We start from the raw sequence: 23,908 nt of genomic DNA, 5'->3' as shown, positions 1-23,908 counted from the left end.
ACAGATTAAGGTGTTAGAAAGACTAAGCAGCCACCATGAGGTCGTCCCCTAGTTTAACTCTGCTTGCCACCAGAACACCAATTATAAGGAATGAGTTCAGCTAATGAAACCGTACTAGCTCATGGGAAACATCTATTGATTCACCATTTCATGAAAGAGAAGGGGAGTCTATTGCAGCTAGCCCCTAGGGACCATCAGAGGTATTGCACTTTAAGTCACTGAATGACAACATAAATCTTTCACATACATTAGGATGGATTTACTGTATTCCAACTGTAATGTTGTTTACAGTTAGAATTTTGTTGTGTGATGTGAATAGCAGTGTCATTTTTTGGAGATGACATTAAATTGTTCTAGATCCTAACGAGTCTAATCGGGGTAACGTGGGCTTGTATCACACTTAATTCACAAAAACAAACTTTAGACTTTATATAGACTCGTGCTTCAAAGTCTCAATTCAACTCCAACACAATGTCTGAGACTGAGGTCTCAGGAACAATGTTTGTGTCATGTAATCAGGGGTGAGTTGGTGAGTGTAGATCATTTGAATAAATCATTAGTTTTTGTCTTTTTTGCGTTACCATGGAGGTGCCCAAGTCCAGTTCCCCAGAGTTTCCATCCTGCAACTTTTACATGCATCCCTTCTCCAACACACCTGAGTCAAATGCCTGAATGTCTTCATCAGCACATCATTCAGCTCTACAGAGGCCTGGTAATGAGCCATTCATCTGATTCAGGTGTGTTTGTTGTAGTGTATACAACTGAATAGCAGCGAGTCTGAGCCACAGTCTCCAGCTTTGGCAGAAATTAGCTTCACCTGTTAAAACGCATAAAATTTTTTTACAAGGGAGATTTATAAATAATGGGCTGTTTAATGGTTTGTTAAAAAAAACAAAACCATTTATTTCGGCTTCATAATAACGGCCACAAAGACAACTCTCAAACTGAACCGTTTGAAACGAGTCGATTCCTAACAAAACCTTGCCTTCAACTTTTCCCATTCACGCGCACACTCTTGACAGTGGTAAGCTACATTGTAGCCACAGCTGTCTAACCAGATTAGTTCTTTGACATCAAGCACTATGTTTTATTTTTCATTACAAAAACAATGATCAACTCCAGAACACTGAAATTATACTAAAAGGATCACAATATGGCTGTTTAGATGTACAAGAAAATTGAAAAACATCACCATTCTGAATGTGGAAATTAGGCTGCTAAAACTCCCTATGTTGCCCTAAATAAAATAATTTTCAAAAAACCTGACTTCATTTAAAAAATAACAATCAAAATCCTAAAGAGAAATCTGAAAAGAAAATCTAAAACTGCTCCAATCCAGTTTGTGGCAGTACTGTAGATGTAAAGAAAACATCAACCTGTTGCTATGGTAATCTATATCACTTGCTCTCAATGTTGAAACATTTCCACAGGCCAATGAAATACCACAGCAACATCATCAGTTCAAACCTCAGCAGACATCTGAGTTGTATGGAAAACAAAACATTTAGAAAATAGACTTATTAAACGGGAGGACAATATTTAGAAATGATGACAGCCCTGTTTGCTTTTGGAAAATGTCATTTTGCTTTAACTTAAAAAGCCAATAAATACCTTTCAGTTAATTTATTTAAATATTCTCAGTTTTATTGCTTAGTTTTTTGGTAAAACCTCAGCAACAGGCACAAAAAACAAAAAACACTTAGAGACAAATTCAAAGCAAATAGCCTCCGTCTTCCTGGCTGCTGCTAGAAAACTTTGACAGGAGAATCCCCGCTGTGCATGGATGGCAAAGCTGTTGGTCAGCAGAATTCAAAGATAGGAGGGCAGAAACCTGCAGAGTAGTGAAGTGGACTCGGTGTACAATAAGAGCAGAACTGATGAGATATACTCAAACAAAGAGCGAGTTTGTGCATTATGTTGAGAGCCTCCTCTCTGAATTTAATTAAAAAGCTCTCAGATCTACCACAATGGAGCATGTTTCTGATAATCTGCTGCTTTAACAGAGCTCAGTTTGATCTTGGTGTGTGTGTGTGTGTGCATGGATGACTGCTGTACATGTTGGTGGTGTAGCATATGGTGTTTGTGCATTTGTGTGTGTTTGCTCACAGCTCAGAGACGCTCAGTGCTCCTTAGAGAACTCATTACAAAAAGGGACAAACCCTTCCCACGTCTCCCGACCTGTAATCCAGGTACAGCGTGTTCTCGCTGCTCTGATTAAACATTTTTCTTCTTTAGTAACAGAATTATGAATACAGATATTGTGTTAACGCCAACAATAAATTAACAAAGTTTCCGCAGGCTTTTGAAAAGTGTTGAGCTTCATCGTCTCAGTTGAAATATTTTTTTGTTGCCTCTTAAAGTTATAGTGCTTTAGTTTCTGCAAGGAACCTTTTGTTTTCCCTTTTGGAAGGTGTTGCTAAACATTTCACAATTTCTCAAAACCTGTAAAAAAAAATTTAATAAATAAAAAGAAAACTCTTGAAACTTGAGCTATAAAATTAAAATTTTCTCCTAATTTCCATGACATAAAAAATGACTATATCAATTAGTTACATGAATGACAGGACACTTCACTGAGTTACAGTACTACTGGGTGGTTCAATTCCAAGAAAATGCAGGGACATTTTTCCCACCAGAGGGCACTGTTTTCTTACTCTTAGAAATGCGGCAGTGCTGATGTCGCATTTTATCATCTTCTAGGAGTTTTTAGATGAATTCCTGCAACATCCTTATGTTTTACCTATTTTGGGTGTGTGTGTTGTCTTCAGGCGGATCTTAATTACAGCGTACAGGATGACTCTGCAGCCTTCTATGGGGTGACCAGCCAGTACGAGAGCTCAGAAAGCATGACCATCAGCTGCTCCACAAAGGTCTGCTCCTTCGGCAAGCAGGTGGTCGAGAAAGTGGAGGTGAGTAGGACTGCAAGTGTTTTTTTTAAAACATACCGTTGATGTATTTTTTTTTATCAAACTTGATTATAGAGTAGTGAAGTGAAAATAATTACATTTAGGCAAAGTTGTGAATGTTTTTTTTTATTGGGTTATGGAGTTATTATTTGTAATTCTCCTTGTTCAAAGCATATTTTTGTATTTTTACTGATAAGTGAACAAAATGATCAAAGCATTTTGGGGTTTATACCAATTTTACATTTTGGCAGAATGATGAGCTGTTATAGAATAAAAAACAATAACATATTATTCATCCAGGTAATTTGGCTTTCAGATAAACCAAGAAACATTTCCCATATTTGCTGATGTAAGGTTTTTCCTATACATACACACTCAGTCATGCATACCATCACCTGTGTTTTCATCCAGTTTTTCTGTTAAAAATACCTAAACATAGCCTGACACCTTCGATGAAAATGTTTTCTTTAATTGGCCAAACTGTTTCGTTCACAATTGGAACTTTAGAAATACAGGCGTTCGGATGATTTTCCCCAAATGATTTGGGACTGATGTGCACCATTCAGAAGAGCATAGATGGAAGTGACAGGTAAAATTAAGAGAGAGAAATCACCCTAACCCTGTTCCCTCCCCGCTGTCTAACAGACGGAGTATGCCACGTTTGAAAATGGACGATTTGTCTACAGAATCAGTCGCTCTCCCATGTGTGAATACATGATCAACTTTATCCACAAGCTGAAGCACCTGCCAGAGAAATACATGATGAACAGCGTACTGGAGAACTTCACAATTCTGCTGGTGAGGGCAACAATGATTAAACACCTTTCTGCTTTAAGAAAGTAAAACCATTAATTATTTATATATATATATATATATATATATATATATATATATATATATATATATATATATATATATATATATATATATACTTTAAATGTGTAATTTTTATGTAATAATTTTTGATATATTTCAGTAAGTGAATATCTAGCTTGCCCAATTACACTGTTCCCGTCAGAAGCTGACACATACTCCTCATTGGAATAAATTTCATATTAATTTCCTCCCGATCTAACATCTGCCGTCAATTTATGGCAAATTTTTCTACTCTGAAATGATCAAAAATGACTGAGGACTCTGAAAATGTCTGGCATTTTTACATGCATAATGCGTAGCAATAGGCCTGTCACGATAAACAATAAATCAATTAATCGCACAATAAGTTAAAACTATCGACCTCATTTTAATTATCGTCTCTTCCGTCCTTTTTCTCTTTCTGTTAATGACACTGAATGAAAAAAAGGCTCAACTCCGGTGCTCTCCACTGACCCTCCTTCCTCCTTTCCTTAGTGTAAAGCCCAGCGCAGACTACACGATTGGATTGTCGGCCCATTTTCAAAACCTGAGAGATCACACATTAGCCCACAGAAATCCTAGGTATATCGGTTCGATCGGGTTAGATCCTGCTGTGTGGTGTCCAACATTGGGCACAAAATAATGGTTACAAGTCCAGTGAACTAATTTTAAAACCAGGCATTAATCAATGCTTTACTACAATCTACCTGCAATGCATGTGGCTAGTGTCAGCGTAAAGTCTTGACTGAATGAAAATCATTATAACCTATTTACGTCACGTTAACGAAGAACAGCTGAAAAGTTACCGGGTTTATCAACTGCGGTAGCAATTTAGCTCCAACTCCTCCTCTTGTCATTTCTGTATTCTTTGCATGAAATGTTGAATAAACATTAATATTGTTTCCACATATCATCTCCAATGTAAGCTGGACTTCAGGTTGCCCTGTGTCAGCTGTTTGGGATTCCCCGAGTAATTTCCCCTCAGAAAGCACGGAGGAGAATCCAGGCTTTCTGATTGGCTACCTGTCACATTCAACAGGCTGCGTTAACGCTCCCTGTTGGGGAAAACCCTGATTTAGATCGGAGCTGCAAGGACAATCTACCATAACACACCACACACTACCACACACTACGGATGATCGGTTATGAAATCGTATGGGGAAAAATAGGAGCAAAAAATCATGTAGTGTGAACTATTGCATCAGGTAGTCGATGTGCCCATCATCTCTATTTAAATCTAATTATTACTGAAGGGCAATATAATATACAGACTTCATAATCTGCACTCTTTTGGTTGAATGCAGTATTTATTTCCACTTTGGCTTTATGTTGTTTAGTTTTTATTCTAGTACATTTTTTGTTAATGGAGACTGAGAATCCATTTTATTTTTGATTGTTTTCTTTATTTTGTTTATCAGCTCCAGTATTAAATGTTCTTTTGAAAATAAAGTGTATCTATCTTTGGCAGGAAATCACATGCATTGTTACGTCATTTCCATTAAATCAGTGTAAAAAGGTCTTCAAACAATATTATCGTTTATCGCAATAATTTTTGAGACAATTAATCGCTCAGCAAAATTATTATTGTGACAGGCCTACGTAGCAAGCCTTCGTTTTAGGAACATCAAAGTAGTTTTCTGTGTGACCAGTCTCAGTCCTCTAGAGTTACTATTCCTCAACTTTTAGATGCTAGCCTAACCCTGCTCTAACACGCCTAAATGAAATTTAAAATATTTGGAGGTGAATGTATTTTAAAGCATTTTTAATCTGTTTTGACGTCCAGGCGGTGAGCAACAAAGAAACTCGGGAAACCTTGCTGTGCATGGCGTGTGTGTTTGAGGTGTCGAACAACGACCACGGAGCACAGCACCACATCTATCGACTTGTCAAGGAATAACACACTCCACCTCGTTAACAGATGCACATCTATGGCCTTTGCTTGGTGATTATTCACGGTGACACTGAAGGGAGAAATATAGATCCCTTTCAAAAAACTACCAAACTTTCAGTTCACAAAAAAAAAAAATGTAATCAGTCAAGGATAAAAATGGCTACATTTTCACTACCACTTTATAAACTAGCCATCAACGAAGGCAGTGACAGTGTAGCCATGACACCCTGTGAGAATCAACACGGTTGGTTTTTCCCAAGAACTCCCTGGGATGAGGAGCAGTCGTCATCTCTCCCACTAATTAAGTTTTCTGAGTGCATCAGAACTTTATGGCTGTGAACATGGGAATATAAGTGGGGTTCGTGTTAAGAGCCTTTGGGAAAAGCTAGAGAAAGAAGAAAGAAAGAAAAAAAAATATTTCGCCCCCTGGTGGAGAAAAATTCCTCCTCAGCCAACACGTACCGAAGGTCAGACCCTGTGTATCATCAATAACCTGTTGGAGAAAAGGACATTTCGGTATAGTAGATTATAGATCTGGATGTGTACAGATAGACTCTGTGGGTTGTTCCAGTTGAGTTCTTGCACAAATGAAGAGGTTTGTCCCAAAGAAAAAGAATGAAGTTTTTACCTTTTTGTATGCTTTCCTTAAAACACACACACACACACACACACAAAAACATTTTAAACTTTGGGATCTTGTTTATTGATTGTAGCATATAGATTATATTTCAATTCCCTGATTGTTATCTAAAATTTATAAAAGCATAATGGGGGAAAAAACAAGAAGAAATTCAGGTACCTTTTTGTGCAGCAGGTGACTCTTCATCCAGCCCTTTAGATTTTAATCCACGTCTCACTGAATCCAGCACAGAAAGACCGAGATAAAGGATGATAAACGTGATCCAACTCAACTTGATCATAGTTTTAAACATATTGTTTGTATTTCTTGGAAAATCACTGTGATTTTTTTTTTCTATTTACTACATAATTTGCCCAGCTGTTAGATAGGCTTTAGTTTAACTCTCATTTTAACATATGCTCCTTATTTCAGTATTTGTACCAGCAAAGTAGAGCCTTAATGTCCATACCGCCAAAACCTGAGATACTTCTCCACCCACATTACAACTGAACTGACCGCCCTGACTCGAAGCCTTAGAACCTCCTGCGTCAGGATTATAGATCACACCCTTTCCCTCTTTTATGAATCCGAAACCAAAAAACGCTGATGATGATGATGATGGAGTATACTGTAGCAGGTGTGGTCCGACGGCTCGTCTGCGCCATGCTCAGCAGCGTGAAGTGCCTTTGGCTGGAGACGGCAGTAGACTTTTCTGTTCTGATTCACTGATGGTTCCATGTTTTAGAGGAAGCTCTGTAGACGTAAATAAACTGTAAGTTTGGACCTTCATTTTTCTGGTGGCTACACAGTCACCAGAAAAACAAATATCTGAAGTCCGATATTTATTTATTTTATTTTTTTTTTTATGACAGTCAGCACTGGATCCTCCTGGATGATCTGTTTAATTTCACAACGATACCAGTGGAATATGTTCTTATTCTTTTGGTATTTAATGGCAGTGTTTGCTTGTATTTGTTTTTGTGCTTCACATGTGTCTGCTTCATGTAAGAAGAGCTTGCACACTCAATGCAGTCTGGTGCCTCATTCGAATGAATTTTTTTAGGAAAAAAACAGTTAAACAGAGACCAATTAGAACATGAATCTTTATTGTTCAGTTATCTACAGTGGTCTATTCAAGCATTGGGCCGGTGTGATAACCTCTAGGAAAAATACCAGTTTCACTATATTAAATTTAGATTGTTTTAATTGTTTTTTATTCAAAACTAAAGAGCAACAATTATTCCCTCTGCAGCTGGAATACAATAATATGCAGTGGATCTCAAATGTGTACACATCCCTATTAAAAAAAATTATGATGCATATTTTTATAGCAATTTCTTTAGATAATTTAACACCTAACCTTACAATTCAACTGAAAATATAACCGATCTGTTAGACAAAATATAAAAATGCATTAACCTTGCTGCATACGTTTGCACACCCTAAACCAACATTGTTAGGGTGAATTAAACTTCAGCATTTGGTTTTCTTTGGTAGGAGTCCCACATAATGACTTAAGAATATCTGCCCACTCCCTTGTGCATAAGACTGATTTATCTTTTAACTCTAGCTGGCATTTCCAAAGCTTAAATTTCCTTGAGGTGAAAAATTACAGTCATTTTCTTATAGCAAATGTTGAGCATAAACTGATGGGTTTGCAAAAACCCAACTCCAATCTGAAGACAACCAATTCCTTATCATTTTATTGCCAATATCATGTTTCATTATAATTAATGTGTTATTTGGTAATTGTTATTTTCGTGATGCTTTGATTTGTTTGTTCATCCTCCTTTTAACTGGACTTGGACAGATCTTCTGTCCAGCACCCTGCTTTGTAGTACAAACCTAATGCCCAGTACAGATGATTATTTATGTCTTGTAATGCTTCTGTTTCCCCATGTTGTTATTGAATTTTCATACAATGACAGACTCGTGATCAGTTGTAGCCTCTCCACAAACTATGGCTTCAGCTAAAGAATAGAGATGCCAGAAAATCCCAAAATGAAGGGAGGAGTGAAGTTAAACACACTGAATACTGGAACTGAATCAAAAAGGTCCCCCAAGTCTGCAAAGCATAATTTTATAACCATTTGATTTAGCATTTTTCTCACATCTTGTCGGCGATCTCTGTTTTTAAGTTTAACTGTACAGAATATTAGATCTGGAAAAGGTTTTGAAAGGATTTATCAATTCCTTTAACATCTCAAAATGCCTTGCGTTGCACTTTTGAAAACCCTTTTGACCATAAGTGTGCAGCAACAAGTGGGAGAGGAGAAGTCAATACTCACCGTTATGCTTCACTCAACATCTGATCACCTTTAGTCTCTTTCTGGCATCTCATTAAAGATTTAAAATCTAGCAACTGTATGATGAAAAATTTTTGCATTTTTTAAAACTAACAATTTAAAATATTTGTATATTTTCACGCAGGAAAACTACCCATACCTGCTCAGTACAGGGCACTTTCAAAGGTTTAAAGTCTAAAAGGCATCGTAGTTGGGCACAAACACTAAGCTACAGCCATTCTATGTGTCATAAAAATGCCAAATTATTGCCAGATTCTTTAAACTGTGCAAAAAAGTTTCTTTGGATTGGAAAGAAAATGTAGTTCAAATTAAAACATGAGGATCTCAAGAGTAAAGCTTAAAAGATAATGAAATAAATAATACATCCAGTGGCAACAGAGTAAATTATGTTTGATAAACCAAATTATTTTATAGGCTATGGTAAAAAAAAAAAAAATTAAATAAAACTAAAAAAGGGGCATAAGGCAGAAACTTTGGGCCCATCCCTTGATGAACCATTGCCAAATTTGTCCATAGCAGTATAAGATGGAGTTTTTCTATTCATGCTGCTTTGGATAAAAGAAAGTATGTTCATAAGCGCAGGAAACATAGGCTTTAATCTCCACTGTGCACTTATAACACACTTTAACTATAATATAGCTAAATTTTCATTCACAAACATCCTGCAAGGAAATAATTATATACATTAAAGAAATTATTTGCTTATTTTATAGGAACCAACTCCTATCACAGCTGCTTATGAGCTAATAGAAACATTCATCTGATACCATGAGTTATCTCATGTCATGCAAGCAGAAACATTTTCCTGAGGTATCTCAGTAGTTTCAGTGAAAGCTGCATCACTCACTCACGAGTATTAAAATTCCTCACAAACTTAGCAAATGTGCTTTTTTTTTTTTTTTTTTTTTTACCAATTTGAAAACATTTCCACCGAGCAAATGCTGAACTACCAAAATTTGAAGATGACAATAGATGCAATGTAAAAATGAGGACCAGAAGAGTGTAAATGTTTAAAAAAAGAAAACTTTACAGGAGTTATGTGGTTGCTTCCAGCTGCGGTGGTCAGAAGTGTCCAGGAGATGCAGTGCTATGCAGCAGGGGCCTCAAAGCGGAAATAATTATTTGCAGTGACATCTGAAAGACAGCCAGTCTGACCTTTCTTTCTTTTTTGTTTTTAAATTTGTCTCTGTTAACCCTAAGACCTCTGTGGTTTCGACCCTCACTGAGTTTTGTCCCATGCTGCAGTAATTTGTTTGCAGACAGGCTAAAAGAGTCTTTCTATTCCGGAATCAACATGCAACACGTGAGTGTTAACCTAGCAGGCGGCCTCGAAGCCGCTGATGCTGTTTGGACATAGTCTACCACCTGCTTACCAAAGACGGTCGTGATGTGGGACAAAACACAGCAGACTAGTGATGTCGCGGGAGCCGCATGAGGCTAGAAGCTGCTTATCTCAAAAGAAATGAACCTGGACTCCTCCTAACATCTCAGTTATGGAGGAAGTGCAGGAAACAGGCCTCTCTAAACTGTGAGTTCTTAAAAGAGGCCTATTAGCAGTCACTCAGCTGTTCACTGTTGATTACCTACTAATCATAACGGCACTAGAGACTGAATCAGTGTGTATACTCCATGCCAGAAGGTTTCAGTGGAGTTTCTCAGTCATTGTTGTCCGTGTGCTTAATGTCGTCTCGTGTGTGTGTGCAAGTGGGGCATTTATCTCCTATCCTACGTGTGGCACAGAAATCCCTGTCTGTAAATCAGCTCCAAAATGGCCTTGAAACTTTTCTCTCCGGTGCCCGTGCAGCGCGTCTGTCTGTTCACCGAGGGTTTCCAGAAGGTGCTTTGTATGAAAGTGACAATAACCTTTATTACAGATGTTGTGTATATCTTTGATATTCCAATGTTTATCCTATTTTGTGAAGAAGAGAGAACATTTAGAGAAAAAAAATCCAGAAACTAGTTATATGTGTGTATGTATTGGTATTGCACAGGGTCTGATCTTTGCTTTGTAACTTTTATCCCCTTCATATGGCTAAAAGTATGTTAGATATTTTCTAGCTTTGTAGAGACTTTGTACGCATATGCTATTCAGTTTAAATAAATTGTCAGTTCTAAACTGTGACTTCGCTTTATTTATTCATTGCTTCTTCGGTCATTTTTGATACCTTCTAAAATTAAAAATGCTCTTTAAACTGAACTAGCTATTGTGTGTCAGTTTGAAAAGATGAAGCCGAATGAGCCCAGCAGGGACAATTAGCAACATTGATATCTAGAAGGGAAATACACTCTCTTTCAACTCTTGGGTTTCTACTTTATATGACAAACACTGATGTGTTACTAGACTCTAAGGTGAAAAGACTTAAAACTGATTCTACACATTTCTTTAAGTTGAAGTCCACATAGATTTCATAGAATAAGAAACAAGTGTTAATTCAACTGACCTTTCTATGTTTCTTCACTCCATCAACAACAGACAATTTGACTGAGGCTTTGCTAAAGATTTCTTTTCTAGCTAATCCGTTGTAGGGTAGCTGCTGTGTTTGACATTGCTGTTCTGTTAATGACCAGTTTGGACCAGGCTCCAGCTCTCTCACGTTTGACTCTTTAGTTTACAGAGGAGTTAACAGTGGAGTTAATGACTGCGAGGTGCCCAGGTCCTGTGGCTGTCAACAAGCCCTGTGGGTATTTTTGTTCTTTCTCTGAGCGTCGCACGGTCTGACATTGGGATGAATCTGAGGAGACATCCACTCCTGGGAAGACTGGCAGCTGTCATAAATGTTTTCCACTTGTAGATAATCTCACAAGTGATTATCTACACTTGTGAGATAATGTGGTCCATCATTCCACGCAGAATGGTGGACCTCATATAATTTGAAATAGCTATGAGTTTATAACTCTTCCCAGATTAATGAACATAATCAGACCTAATCCAGTGTGATTTTTTTGTACGCTTAAGGTCAGTTATACACAACTTAAGAATCTGGTAAGGACTAGATACTATTTTTAAACTTTATTTATTATTACTATTAGCATCAAATCCTGTAATTTGGAGGTGATGTATTTTTATGTGCTTACTTCTTGGAAGGACTGCATATTTACAGAATTGTGTTTTAGGTTTAAATTTGGAAGGAATTATGGAGGTCAATATTTCACTTCACCACATTTATTCGCACCTGTTTATTTATTCACAATGTTTCTTTAGAGATACTCTGCATCTCTATTTGTACTGTACTGATCTTTAACAAAACAGCTAAAAGGTATAATCATCAGAAAAAATTAAACAGGCATTGTCTGCACTATACTGACATGCTTCAGGGTGCGTTCAAAAACCCTGGATTTTGTGGGGTTCCTTTTAGAGCAACAAAAATTTAATTATACAATTTAAAACTAAGATTCTAATATTGAAAAAAGAGAGAAAAGCAATCAATATGCAAAGTTTATACACAGAACCAGTGAAAGGTTTGAACACACCTTCTCATTCAATTCGATTGGAAATTGGGGCCAAACCTTTCACTGGTAGCACACGTTCATTATTTAGGAAAAAAATATTTTAATGGTTCTCAACTGCTTTAAATTTGCTTGTCTAAACCATAGTGACCGAAAGACTCTCCAAGATCTGGAGCCATGCAGCCTTAAATCTAACAATCCTGTCGAAACCAGCCTGAGTTAGAGACTAAATAAACATATTAGAAAAACACCAAAACAAACATTGGAGTTTGAACCATGCGGAAGACATATCCATTTGAAATAAAAGTGAAATGTTGGTTAATGTATAGTTCAGACGGGATAGAGAGCATTTGTTAACAAATATTTGCTACAAACTCTGATTGGGATTTGGGTCTTGGTGTCAAATTCTCACCTGTTACCCCTGCAAACTGATATCAGAGTGGAAGGAAACGGATGCGTGGAAAGTATCTCTTTTCTGACATGCAATGCCCTGTTTTGACAGCAGAGTGCGCTGCAGTTTAAGAATTATAACTCCGTTTTTTCATGACATGAGAATTAAAACACCAGCTTCTTGCAGACTTTCACTGTAACAAGTCTAAGCAAATATCTGACAAAGATGTTATCCAACAAAGTGTATGTTTTTGTATTAGCTTTTATTTATTTATTTTTAATTTGAACTTTTTTAAATTAAGCATTTATAACAAAACAACAAATAACAACTTTAGAACATTTTCAACCAATTAAGCTTCAACAGCCTGATAGTACTCTTCATGAAGTCTGCTTCCTTGGTCTTGTTTATTCTATTGACATTTCAGGATCCAAACCTGACAGCTAATAATAGATGCACAGGTCATGCACGGTGTGACCTCACAGGAAATGAGATCAAACACAGGAAAAACGTTCTGCTCTCACTCGCTCTCTCTCTCTCACACATCCCAGACGCAGCATCAACAATCCTCTTAATCCAAATCTACTGTTTGTAATGCGTGCCTGCTACACACACGCCGCTCTGGGTAATACTGTCTGCCTGTGTCTGATATGTGAATGCGTCCTCCCATCTCTGCATGAGTGTTCACATTCCCAGGTGGTTTTCTAAGCACTTTATTTACCAACACACCCAGCCTGAGCAGAGGCTACAGAACACAAACATTAATGCTGCGTGTTGGGGATAGATGCACACAGACACCAGAGTCAGACCACTTAACGCAGAACATATTCTGCTCTTAAACAGCGGATTACTGATTCAGATATTATGCGAGAACTCTGCAGGGAGTAAAAGATGGATTTCCTTTGGCTTCACAGTCGGCTCAGTTGAGCTGATAAACATTCAGAGATAAGAGTATACAGATGAAACTGCGTAACAATACGCGTTTGCAGAATTAATCCAATGTTACTTTTTTGCTTCTAACCCAGATTCATCAGGTTAGTCATTTAGAACACTGCTAAAACTCTTACAAAATACATATATATATAAAAAACACTCCGAATCTTGTATTACTGACTAAATTAGCAACTAATTTCAATAAATCTACCAGTGAGAACATGAAGACATTACTTGAGAAAACAGTTTTGAAAGCATAACTTTAAATGTATCCAAAGAAGATTAAACAACCTCCAAACTGTGCAAAAGAAAAAAAAAGTAGATAATCTCAAGCAAATGTGGCTCCACAAATCATCACTGACTGTGAAAACTTTACACTGGACACTTTGCATCTTGAATTCTGCATCTCTGCTCTCTTCCGTCAGACTCTGCAATCTTGATTTCCAGATAAAATGCAAAATTTACTTTCAGCTGAAAAAAAGGACTTTGGAGCACTGAAGAACAGGCCAGTAACCCTTATGCCAAATGACATTACTTTGGCATTGCTTTGTGTTCATGAATGAATGAACACAAGGAATGTGACAATTATAGCCCTGGATACATCTATGTGCTGAGTCTTGAGGCTATGACTACAGATGCAGTTCACACCTTGAGAATCTCACCAAAATTCTTCAATCGACTCACAATTCCTTCAAGACTGTGGTTCTCTACATTGGTTGCATGCCCTTTCTTTTCCAACAAAGTTTTTCTTTCCACTAAACTTTCCACTGACTGGTTAGCAGCTTTTCCAATAATTGTGAAGCTAAGACACATATCTGTATGAAAATATTTTATTAATCTTCTTCAATATCAAAATTTATTTTCAGTTTTTATTAGTTGTGAGAAATAATCATCTGTTAAAAGAAATACCTGAAACAGAACATTTTGTGAATAATAAACCTGCATGAGATTAACTTTTCAATTGCATTAATGAAGTAAATATTTTTCTGTGAAGTTACAATTAATTTACTTAACTTTGACTGTTGTCACACAGGATGTTTTATATATATATGTGTATGACTAATATATATGGAAGCCCGTTATTATTTATTTATTTTTTTTAAATCAGAGTGGTGGAGACGGGCTTCCATAAATACGTATTAAAAGAAACAACAACAAAACCCACCGCAGTAAGATATAATAAACTCTGTGTTGAGCCTGAAACGGGCCAACTTTTATTTACTGAGTTTAAACAAACTGAAACAAAAGGCACCTCTGATAATCTGAGTGTAAGTTTCTGCAGGATGATCAGTGGGCAGAGAGCGAGGAGGGGGGAGGCGTGTCCCGGCAGCTCCAGCAGCCTCCTGCTTCTGTCCCGCACATCAGAGCCGCCTGTCCCGACGTAAGGACGCTGTTCTCCTCCTCTCCTCTCCGGAGCAACAGCAATCTGCCCCGGGGGAGAGGAACGAGGACCCGGCATGCAGCCTGCAGACACACCGCTGAAGGACCGGGACGGGATGCGAATTTTTGCTGAGAACTTTTAACGATTCTTTAAGAAGATGCAGGTTTTCCTGAATGATCAGTTAAAATCAGCAGAGGAAGCGCTTCAGCAACACATCAACTGGAATTAGGAATATAAACACAGAAACTTCCGTAGCAGAGATTCCCTGGAAAACTTTTTCTTTCTTTCTTTCTTTTTGGAGATGGAGCCCGAGGAGGGGAAAGTCTCGGTATGGGTCTGCCGAGAGGAGAAGCTGGTCTCCGGACTGACTAAACGGACCACCTGTGCCGACGTTGTGAGGGTTCTGCTGGATGACCAGAACCTGCAGCAGGGCGCCGCAGCCGCGATGCTGTCCGGCTCTCCGCAGTCCTACTGCGTGGTGGAAAAGTGGAGAGGCTTCGAGAGGATTTTGCCCAACAAGACCAAGATCCTGCGGCTGTGGAGCGCCTGGGGAGACGAGCAGGAGAATGTCCGGTTCGTCCTTGTGAAGAGCGAAGCTTCGCTACCCAACAACGGGCCCCGCAGTGCCGAGGCGCGGGTCGTCCCGAGCCGGGAGAGCGGCAGCCCGGGTGGGCTGCTCAAGGGCACCGCTAAGAGCTGCTGGGTCGCCGCGGCGGCTGCTGCCAACATGTCCCAAGAGAAGCAGAGGCGCATCGTCCGGAAGGCCTTCAGGAAGTTGGATAAAATGAACAGAAAGAAGGAACAGACAGTACCTAAAGATAAAAGTTCAGTGGAGAAGATGGAGACGCTGGTCCACTTGGTGATCTCGCAGGATCACACCATCCGGCAGCAGATCCAGAGAATCAAGGAGCTGGACCGGGAGATCGAGCGGTACGAGGCCAAAGTGCACTTCGACCGCATCAAGAGACACGGGGTGAACTATGTGCAGGACACGTACATGGTGGAATCCTCCGCGGAGAGCCCGGTTCCGTCTGCGGACGGGAAGCGCAAAGCGGAGCACCAGGACGTGCGCTGCACGGCGGAGGCGCTGGCCCAGTTCGAGGAGTACGCGCGCCGCTGCGAGGAGGTGGTGCGGCTGCAGGAGGAGGTGACGGAGCGGGAGGCGCTGGTGGAGAGCATCACCGGGGAGATCCAGGAGGAGCTGAACCGGCGCTGGATGAGGCGGCGGCGCGACGAGGGAGCATCGGAAGATGCGCAGGACACCGACAGCACCGCGGAGGAGATGAGCCTCTGCGAGCCCGCGGATCCAGATGTGGAGAGCCTGTCAGAAAACGAGCTCCTGCTGGAGGAGGAGAGGATAAAAACCCAGCTGGACACGAGTCTGTACATCGGCTTGAGACTCAAGACGGACCTGGACGCCATCAGAGGGGACTTGGACCTGAGTCTGGCACTCTGGGAAACTAAAGAGAGTGAACTGTTGGACCTGCTTGCCAAAGTTGAGACCATGGAGCTGGAGCAGGCAAACAAACAACTGACTGATGATGAAAAGGAAGAACTGCCTGTGAACAGTGCAGAGGCTGGCCCGGGGTCAGTGGAACAGAGCACGGGTTGGGTGGAGCAGGCTAGAGGTCTGTCAAAAGCCTGCAGCATCAATGATGAGGATTCAGACACGGGCCTGAGCTCAATGCACAGCCAGGACTCCGACAACCCTCCCGTGTGTGAATCACTGGTGTAATGCATCTTTGTGTCGCAGCATCTTAGGCTTTTATGCAGTTCAATGAGACAAACTCAGTGGCATCGAGAGAAGTCAGTCTTGGCTTCCTGAAATATAAAAACCACATCTCTGTGTGACACTGTAACTCTATAGCAATAATCTCTATATAGTCACGGGACAATAAGCTTAGACAGGAAAGCATGTGTAGTAGAGGCTTGGTAAGATGTGCGGCTCCATAAGCTGATTTCTGACCTCCATCTTGGGTCAAAACAGCATAATTTATTAGAAGAAGTAGCCTGGAGGAGTGTTATAACTATTAACTTATGATCCATTGTCCTGTGCTGAGATAAACATGATCACAGTTCACAGTGTACTAAGTACATCTATAATGGCGATAAACAGCAGCTTCGATGTAAGAGTCAAAATCGGCTGTGATGTTTATTTCAAGATATACTGGCATGTCAGCTGCAAAGGTGATGAAAACAGATCCAAAGAGAGCAGTCATTTAAAAATAACAGCAAAAAAAAAAAAAAAAAAAAAATCACCACTTGCTGTTTCATATTTTGAATGGTCAAAACTTTGGAAAAACAAACTTGTAAGTTTCACAAATTTGAATAAAAACACCAATGTTTACATATCCTGCTAAGCAAAACTGAAGATTCACGTAAAGTTTTTTTTTTTCTCTCTATTTTTCTCTAGGTTACAGATTATTATGGGATAGAGATGAGATTCTCTGAGAATGCTCACCTGACAAATTATTTTACTTAACGCAGAAAGTTTACCCTACCACTGTTCAAACAAGGCATTAAAGTACCTTAGTTCTATACATTTTGCCTCCAAAGCATAGATTTAGTGAAAACAGATAAATAAAACAACCTAATAACCACCTGTTGGACTTAAAGGTAGTTTTTGCGAGCAGAAATACTAACAAACTATCAAAGTTTACATTCTTATTAGCATTGAGAAAGCTGAGAGCCTTTCTTTTAGCCAGCTCACTGGTTTTGGGCAGTAACAGATGTTGGGGTCTTGATACCACTCTGTGCTCCATACAGCCAGAGAAAACTCCAGTGGTTCTGGCACTTTCTCTGGTCTCTCAATAGAAGGACTTTTAATCAGTTTTAGAGGGTTTGAAATAACAACTTTTTACAACCTGACAATGGCCCATGTTTTATCATAAATTGTATTTTTTTTTTTTTATTAATGCACCTCTTTTACTGGTCAACTGTCTAAAAATTAAACATTTATTTTTGGACACAGTATGGCAAAGAACCTTTCACTCTTAAAAAAAGAAAAGCAAGAATTGAATTCAGCTTATTTATAGCTAAATTTCTGTCTTAAACCATCTTAATCTAAAAAAAGAAGGTGTCTCCTTGATTTTATTTTCATTATTAAAGTGAAACAGGAAACAAAATGAACAGAATTTCATTAAAAGGTAAAAGGAAAAAAACAAACGTTATAAAGTACTGATGATCTATATTTTGAACATATATTTTAATGATTTTATATGGGATAATAAAAAAGTGTTTAGAAAAATTCAAGTCCAATTAGGGCTCAGAATTGAGACATTTTCCTTTAGTGAGCTCTGATTGGTGACTGGCAGGTCAATTAACAAGTCAGATTCTTTTCACAGGTCATTAAATGCATCCAAAACTATTCGGCCAATAAAAGCTAAACACTCATTAAATTAAGACATGAAACTAGAGAGGTAAGCAGTACAAAAAGTGGGTTTGATTATATTCTGAAGCATAACTGAAGGCTTTATTAGTGACCAACAGAGATAAATGTAGAAAAACAGACAAAACAGCAAAAGCATGCAACAATTGTAACAATTGCTTTCATTAGTTTATTGTTACCATCACAGAACAAATATTTTTGTAATTCTTAACTTGTTTTCCCCACATTACTCTCATCACTATAGTCAATAATTATCTCATATATAGGTTCACCATGGTTAAGAGTTGATCTAGTTGGTAATTTTTATATTAATTGTAAAAAGTTAACATATTCAATCTTATTTACATGTTCAGTCCAGCTATATTGTAAATTGCCTCTAACCATTCATGAGTAGCAAAAGAAAAGGTTTAAAATGAAACAGATTGCTAGTGACTGAAGCAGAGATCTCATATCTAGCCCCCATTAAGATCCACAAACTGTGGATCCTACATTTCACAATTTTGTTAGATAAGACCTTCGATCAGAAGCTCCTCTGCCTAACCTTTTAAATCCCACATGTCACAGTTTGTCAGATCAACTTTAGATCCCTCCGATGACGTCATCAGGCCGGTCTAATGGAGTCAGGAAACATCATACACCTATTTTTTGTTCCTGACTGGTATTAGCTCTCCGACGCTGGACACTGTGGGTGAAACTGGCGCAGTGCTCCTTTAAATCTGTGTTTGGATTATTGTTGTAACATCAGTTTGGTTGCTCTAAAGGGCTTTGTTTCCATGTAAAGCTTCTTACTCAACCATAATCAATGTGGGCCAAGAAGGAAAGGCTTGTTTTTATATCAAGGTTCAGGTCAAAGAATTGTTGCTCCTTTGTCATAGAAATGTTGCGTAACGCATAGTGAGACAGCACGTCTCCACGCTCGTAATCTAGTGTGTCGTAAACAGATCCATGTGAACATTTTGGGATATCTTGCATTCATTTGGAGCAGACTGATACGACTAAAACTGTTACACTGGCTTACAGGAGTAACTCTGTATCTGAATCGTTACACCCCTGCACGTGCAAGTCCTTCTGCAAGTACAAACACCTGTAAGACTTTGAGATACTTTTTGGAACAGACCCATTTAGTAATCCTGCAGTCACTGCATGTCTGAACGCTGTGACATTAAGGAGAACTATTTTCAGCTATGGTTCACTTTTTCTTTTTACCCTGAAAATAGTTGCTGCAGAGAAGTATTTTCTGTGCTTTCCAGCAGAGCTGGCTCCTCTGAGACCTGCACAGACAGCAAGCATCCCAGCAGAAGTGATTCATCACTTTAAGGTCTTCCTTCAGTAAAAAAATACATAATTTACTTTGTATGTCGTCAGGATGTTGTGTTGTCAAGCTTACATATCTGACTCTGTCCAAGTGTAAATGTGAGCAATATTATCTTTGTCACACTTAGATTAAAAAAAAGATGATTCTGTTCCTGTGGAGTTACCAAAAATGAGCTAATTTATTTCTCTTGATCAGGGACTCTGTAGGCCTCTCACTGACATTCAGACATCTTTTTCTATATATTTGGCACCTAGTTTAGTAACTCTGAAGTAAAAAAAAAACAAAAAACAAATTCACTGTGGAGGAAGGATATCACCACTCAGCTGTTAGAGTTGAAATAAATGGCAACATCTGAATTTGTGTCTTGTTTTATTCGTTATGACCTCAGGGATCCGACACGTTCATGTAAACACTCCCCCCCTTTGCAAGAACCAACTCTCTGGAATTCCCAGGTTTTTGTGTTCACCTTAAAATGTAAAATGCTTCAGCTCACTGTAAGTTTATGGCAAATATTTATATGGCATGAATGGTTTACATATGTAATCTGCAAAAAACACAAGTAAGTGAAAAGGAGGCAAAGCTGAAAGGAGGTGAGAAAGGAAGGAGAATGCTAGGAGGAAGGAAGGACATGTGAATAAATAAAGAAGGGCACCAGAGAAGAAGCAAGAAAAGACAAGGAAGGAACAAAGGTAAGTAAAGAAGGACGGACACAACAAAGTAATGGGTGATGATGCAATGAAGGAAGGTTATGAGAAAGCAAGGAACCAAGGGCATAAGGAATGGAGGAATGAAAGAAGGAAACAAAGCATAAGGTTAGAAAATGATATCAAGAAGGTCAGAGGGAAGGAAGAAGACAAGGAAATCAGCAATGACACAGAAAAGGAAGGGCATAGTCTTTAGACAAATTCTGATAATGAAAACATTTTTCCATCCTCTTATTAATTAGCTTTCTCTATACATTTCCAGAGCTGAAAAACAGTGAACTCAAATTTCATCCTCTTCCAGACTGCATCGGATCTCTGTGACTCAGTGCTTCACAGAAGATCCCTGATTTTTTGAATGGTTTGCTTGTGTGTGTTTTTAAATGGAAAAATTATTTGCATACCTCATGGCTGCAGGGGCTGACGTTTAAAAGGTGTGTGTCTCTGGCTTGTTTGTGTAACATATTGTGCCATTCCTTTCCTGCCATGTCGTCGCACTCGTCATGCCTGCTTGTGTTGAATCGCTGCTTGGTGATCACTCTTGCATTAATTATGAGAGGTTGAAACAGAGACGTAAATGTACAGAACTGAACTGTACGGCTCATGTTGCAACTTAGTAACACATCCCCTTCATCTGTTTCTCAGGGGTCAGTTGTTCCACTTTAGAAGTATGCTCTCCAGTTGTCCAATTTGTTGCTATGGTGTCAGGTTTTCTTCATACATGCATGGGATCAATAGAGCTGAACAGAGCACATTTTTGCTAATTGCTGCACAACCAGTAAAAAGTAGTCATTTTGAACATCCCCTATTTCATATTTGTGCAGTCACTCAAAAATAAATCAAATAAATTATTTAATTTACTTAAATGAACCTACTTTCCACAAGATGATTCACAGTGACTATTGATCATACTCCTCATCGGTGTTTCAGAGATGCTTTGACATTTTGTTAATAAATCCTTTTGGTTAATCTTAAAATGTGACCATTTACTTCTTCACTTTTACCCACTTCCTAGAATAGATTTTACGTAAAAATAACAGGAAATTGTCATTATATTAGCAACTCTTATGTGTGTTGTTCCTTTGTATCTTACATATCTTAAAGAAGGCACAAAGTTGGCTACAAATTTCCATTCTTCTCCAACTTTAAGAAATGTATATTCATTAGCCACATTTTTAAGTTTATCTTGTCAATACAACCTTGGTACTTGTTTTGACTTCAGACCTGTTTGAACATTCCTCAGAGGTCAACATTGACATGTTAGTATTACAGTATAATTGTGTATCGCAAATCCTTGATGTGAATCTCCAGTTTTACCACATTCCAGAGGTGTTCCACTTAACTTTGACAGTTGTCACACTGGACGTAAATAAAAATAACAGGAAATTGTCTTTATATTAGCAACTCTTTTGGAGTGAGATCTGGTGACTGTAGAGGAGTAGTAGAGTACAGTGAACTCGTCATTATGTTCAGGAAGTTAATTTGAGATTATTTGAGCTTTGTGACATGGTGCATCTCCCAATTAGAGGTAGCCATCAGAAGATGGGAGCACTTCCTGAAGGGATGGGCAGAGACGGTCAGCAACTAGTGTGCTGAGAAAATATCCTTCGAACCATTACACCACCATTACCACCAGCAGCCTTAACTTTTAACAAATGGCAAGATATATTAATGTCATGTTGTTTTAGCCAAGCTCTGATTCTACCATTTAAATGTCACAGTTGAAATCGAGACTCATCTCAAAATTTATTTTTTAATTTCTCAATGTTCAGTCTTGGTGAGTCAGTGTAAACTTAACATTATACCTCAGTTTTCTATTCTTTGCTATGTGTTTTTCTGCCCATGTAGTCCATCTGCTCCAAGTTTCAATGGTTAGTGTCCAGAGAGGTTGAATTTTTGTCTTCTTGACAATGTTAAGCCACATTTTTTCATTTAAAACTCCCATCTGGTCTAGTCCTGGAAAACGAATCAAATTCCAAAAATTCTTGACTGAATAAAACCCTGTGCAGACCTCACAGCTCTAATTGGAGACTGGAGTGGTTTTAGGTGGCTGAAACCTACTTTGGTGTTGGCCCCTGTTTGACTAGCTGTTACTGGGTGGCCAGATTTTGTTGGCAATTAACCAGAGGCTCATATTAAAAACCCTGAAATACCCCTTTAAGTGCTGACAGGAAGCTCAAAGATGTTAAAATGACAACTAAATTAAAAGCTCTGCAGGAGGATTTGGATTCCAGCATAAACCCTGAGCTATGTTAAAGTCCGCATAACTAGATGTTTAGTTACACTATAATGACTGAAAGGAGCTCGGATTTTTGAAGTATTTAAAGTGGATGAACTGCAAATACTGTAGGAGTCTTGAAAGGGGCTGAAGTGTCATTCAGAAAGAGTGCTACTTAAGCATCAACTTTTGATGAAAGGAAACCCAAACAACTGAATGATGAAAGATCAAACGTCAACTGTCAACTAAAAGACGAAAGCAGGTACATTTGTTTATCTAGTAGAACCTGGGAATTACCTCGATTAGTGGAGATATTTCTGAAATTGTGTGGTTGAAGGGGGAACAGTTCAACATTTAACAAAAATGCACCAACTGAACACCTTAGATCTTTAAAATCCAAAAACAAAGACTTTCATAAACCCACTGAAACAGAGTTTGAGTCTTGTGATGAAGATGCCAAAACAAAACTCACTTTTGTCCCCCAAAGGGACTATATCTCAGAGTTCAGTCTACTGACATCCCACTGATCGCTCTTGTCTGAATACTGTCACTCAGTACATTTGCTGCTGTCCAATACTTATTATAACTCCATTATTAGACCCTTCCAGGTTCTCACTCTGGTACTAATCAGTTCTGTTGACATGTTAGTCGACCTGTTTCTGACTGAAAAACATTCAATGCGATCCAAGCAGGGAACTGATAGCTACTTTCTCCTGCGACATCAGTGACAGATCCTGGTTCAGTTACACAGACAGGTTCATTTAATATGAGGTCTTTGGTCTTTACTTCCTGATCTCATGACAGAACTCCTCTTCACTTAGAATGACTGGCAAAGTATTCATCCCCCTTAAATCTTTCCAAATTTTGTCATAATACAATTGCAAACTCAATTGTAAGAGGATGTAAAAGGATCCATGGCATTCATGTTTTATAAAATCTAAGTAAATACTGAAAAAATGTTTTGGTGAAATTACAGCTGCAAGTCTTTTGTCTCATCAAGCTTTGTGCAAGCTTGATGACAAATAAATAGCTTGATCTATTTGTCATTGCCAAATAGATCAAGCTTAAATTGAACTTTTGTCACAGTCTCTCAGTTGGATTTAGGTTTGGACTTTGAATGGACCGTTTAGACAAATGGACATTGCTTGATCTAAATCTCTATGTAGCTTTATGGTTGATGTCGGAAGGTGAAATTCCACCCCAATCTCAAGTCATTTCCATCTTCTAACAGGTTTTTTTTCCCATGATTGCCCTACACTTGGCACCATTCACCTTCCCATAAACTCAAGGAAGAAAGCTTCCCCTTCCTTGCTAATAAAAAAGCCTTCTCACATTATGTTGCACGGCCAGTCTCAGTGATGTGCACATATTCACAGATAACATTTTGCATACAAGCCAATATGCTCAGTGTTGGTACCATCTGACCAGAGCACATTCTTTTACATATTTGCTGTGTCAACTATGTGAGTTGTGCAACTTGTGACAAACTGCAAATAGGATTTCTTAAGATGATGATCCTTTCAACTTTCAGATTGGCAGCTTTCATCCTGCCAATCTTCT

At 38.6% G+C, this 23,908-nt stretch overlaps 2 protein-coding genes across 2 annotated transcripts in view; both read left to right on the top strand.

Moving 5' to 3' along the window:
* tead1a (TEA domain family member 1a) overlaps window positions 1-10,699 on the top strand; it is a 47,480-nt gene extending 36,781 nt beyond the window's left edge. Inside the window, exons 10-12 of the mRNA XM_028045059.1 lie at window positions 2,769-2,909; window positions 3,552-3,704; window positions 5,545-10,699. Coding sequence (XP_027900860.1) covers window positions 2,769-2,909; window positions 3,552-3,704; window positions 5,545-5,658 — 408 coding nt within the window. The 3' untranslated portion in view covers window positions 5,659-10,699. The remainder of the gene's footprint in view (window positions 1-2,768; window positions 2,910-3,551; window positions 3,705-5,544) is intronic.
* A 3,524-nt stretch (window positions 10,700-14,223) lies between these two features.
* rassf10a (Ras association domain family member 10a) lies at window positions 14,224-19,785 on the top strand. Its single transcript, XM_028041518.1, has one exon. It carries the CDS (start codon window positions 15,028-15,030, stop codon window positions 16,459-16,461), a length of 1,434 nt encoding a protein of 477 aa, XP_027897319.1. The 5' UTR covers window positions 14,224-15,027; the 3' UTR covers window positions 16,462-19,785.
* Window positions 19,786-23,908: the final 4,123 nt, after the last annotated feature.

Source organism: Xiphophorus couchianus, chromosome 2 (assembly GCF_001444195.1).
Source record: "Xiphophorus couchianus chromosome 2, X_couchianus-1.0, whole genome shotgun sequence".
Taxonomy (NCBI): Eukaryota; Metazoa; Chordata; class Actinopteri; order Cyprinodontiformes; family Poeciliidae; genus Xiphophorus; species Xiphophorus couchianus.
Note: the sequence above shows the minus strand (reverse complement) of the source record. Positions and strands in the feature narration are given on the sequence as shown.

Coding starts and splice junctions, on each gene's coding strand:
- rassf10a (XM_028041518.1), top strand. CDS start 15,028: ATGGAGCCCGAGGAGGGGAAAGTCTCGGTATGGGTCTGCCGAGAGGAG.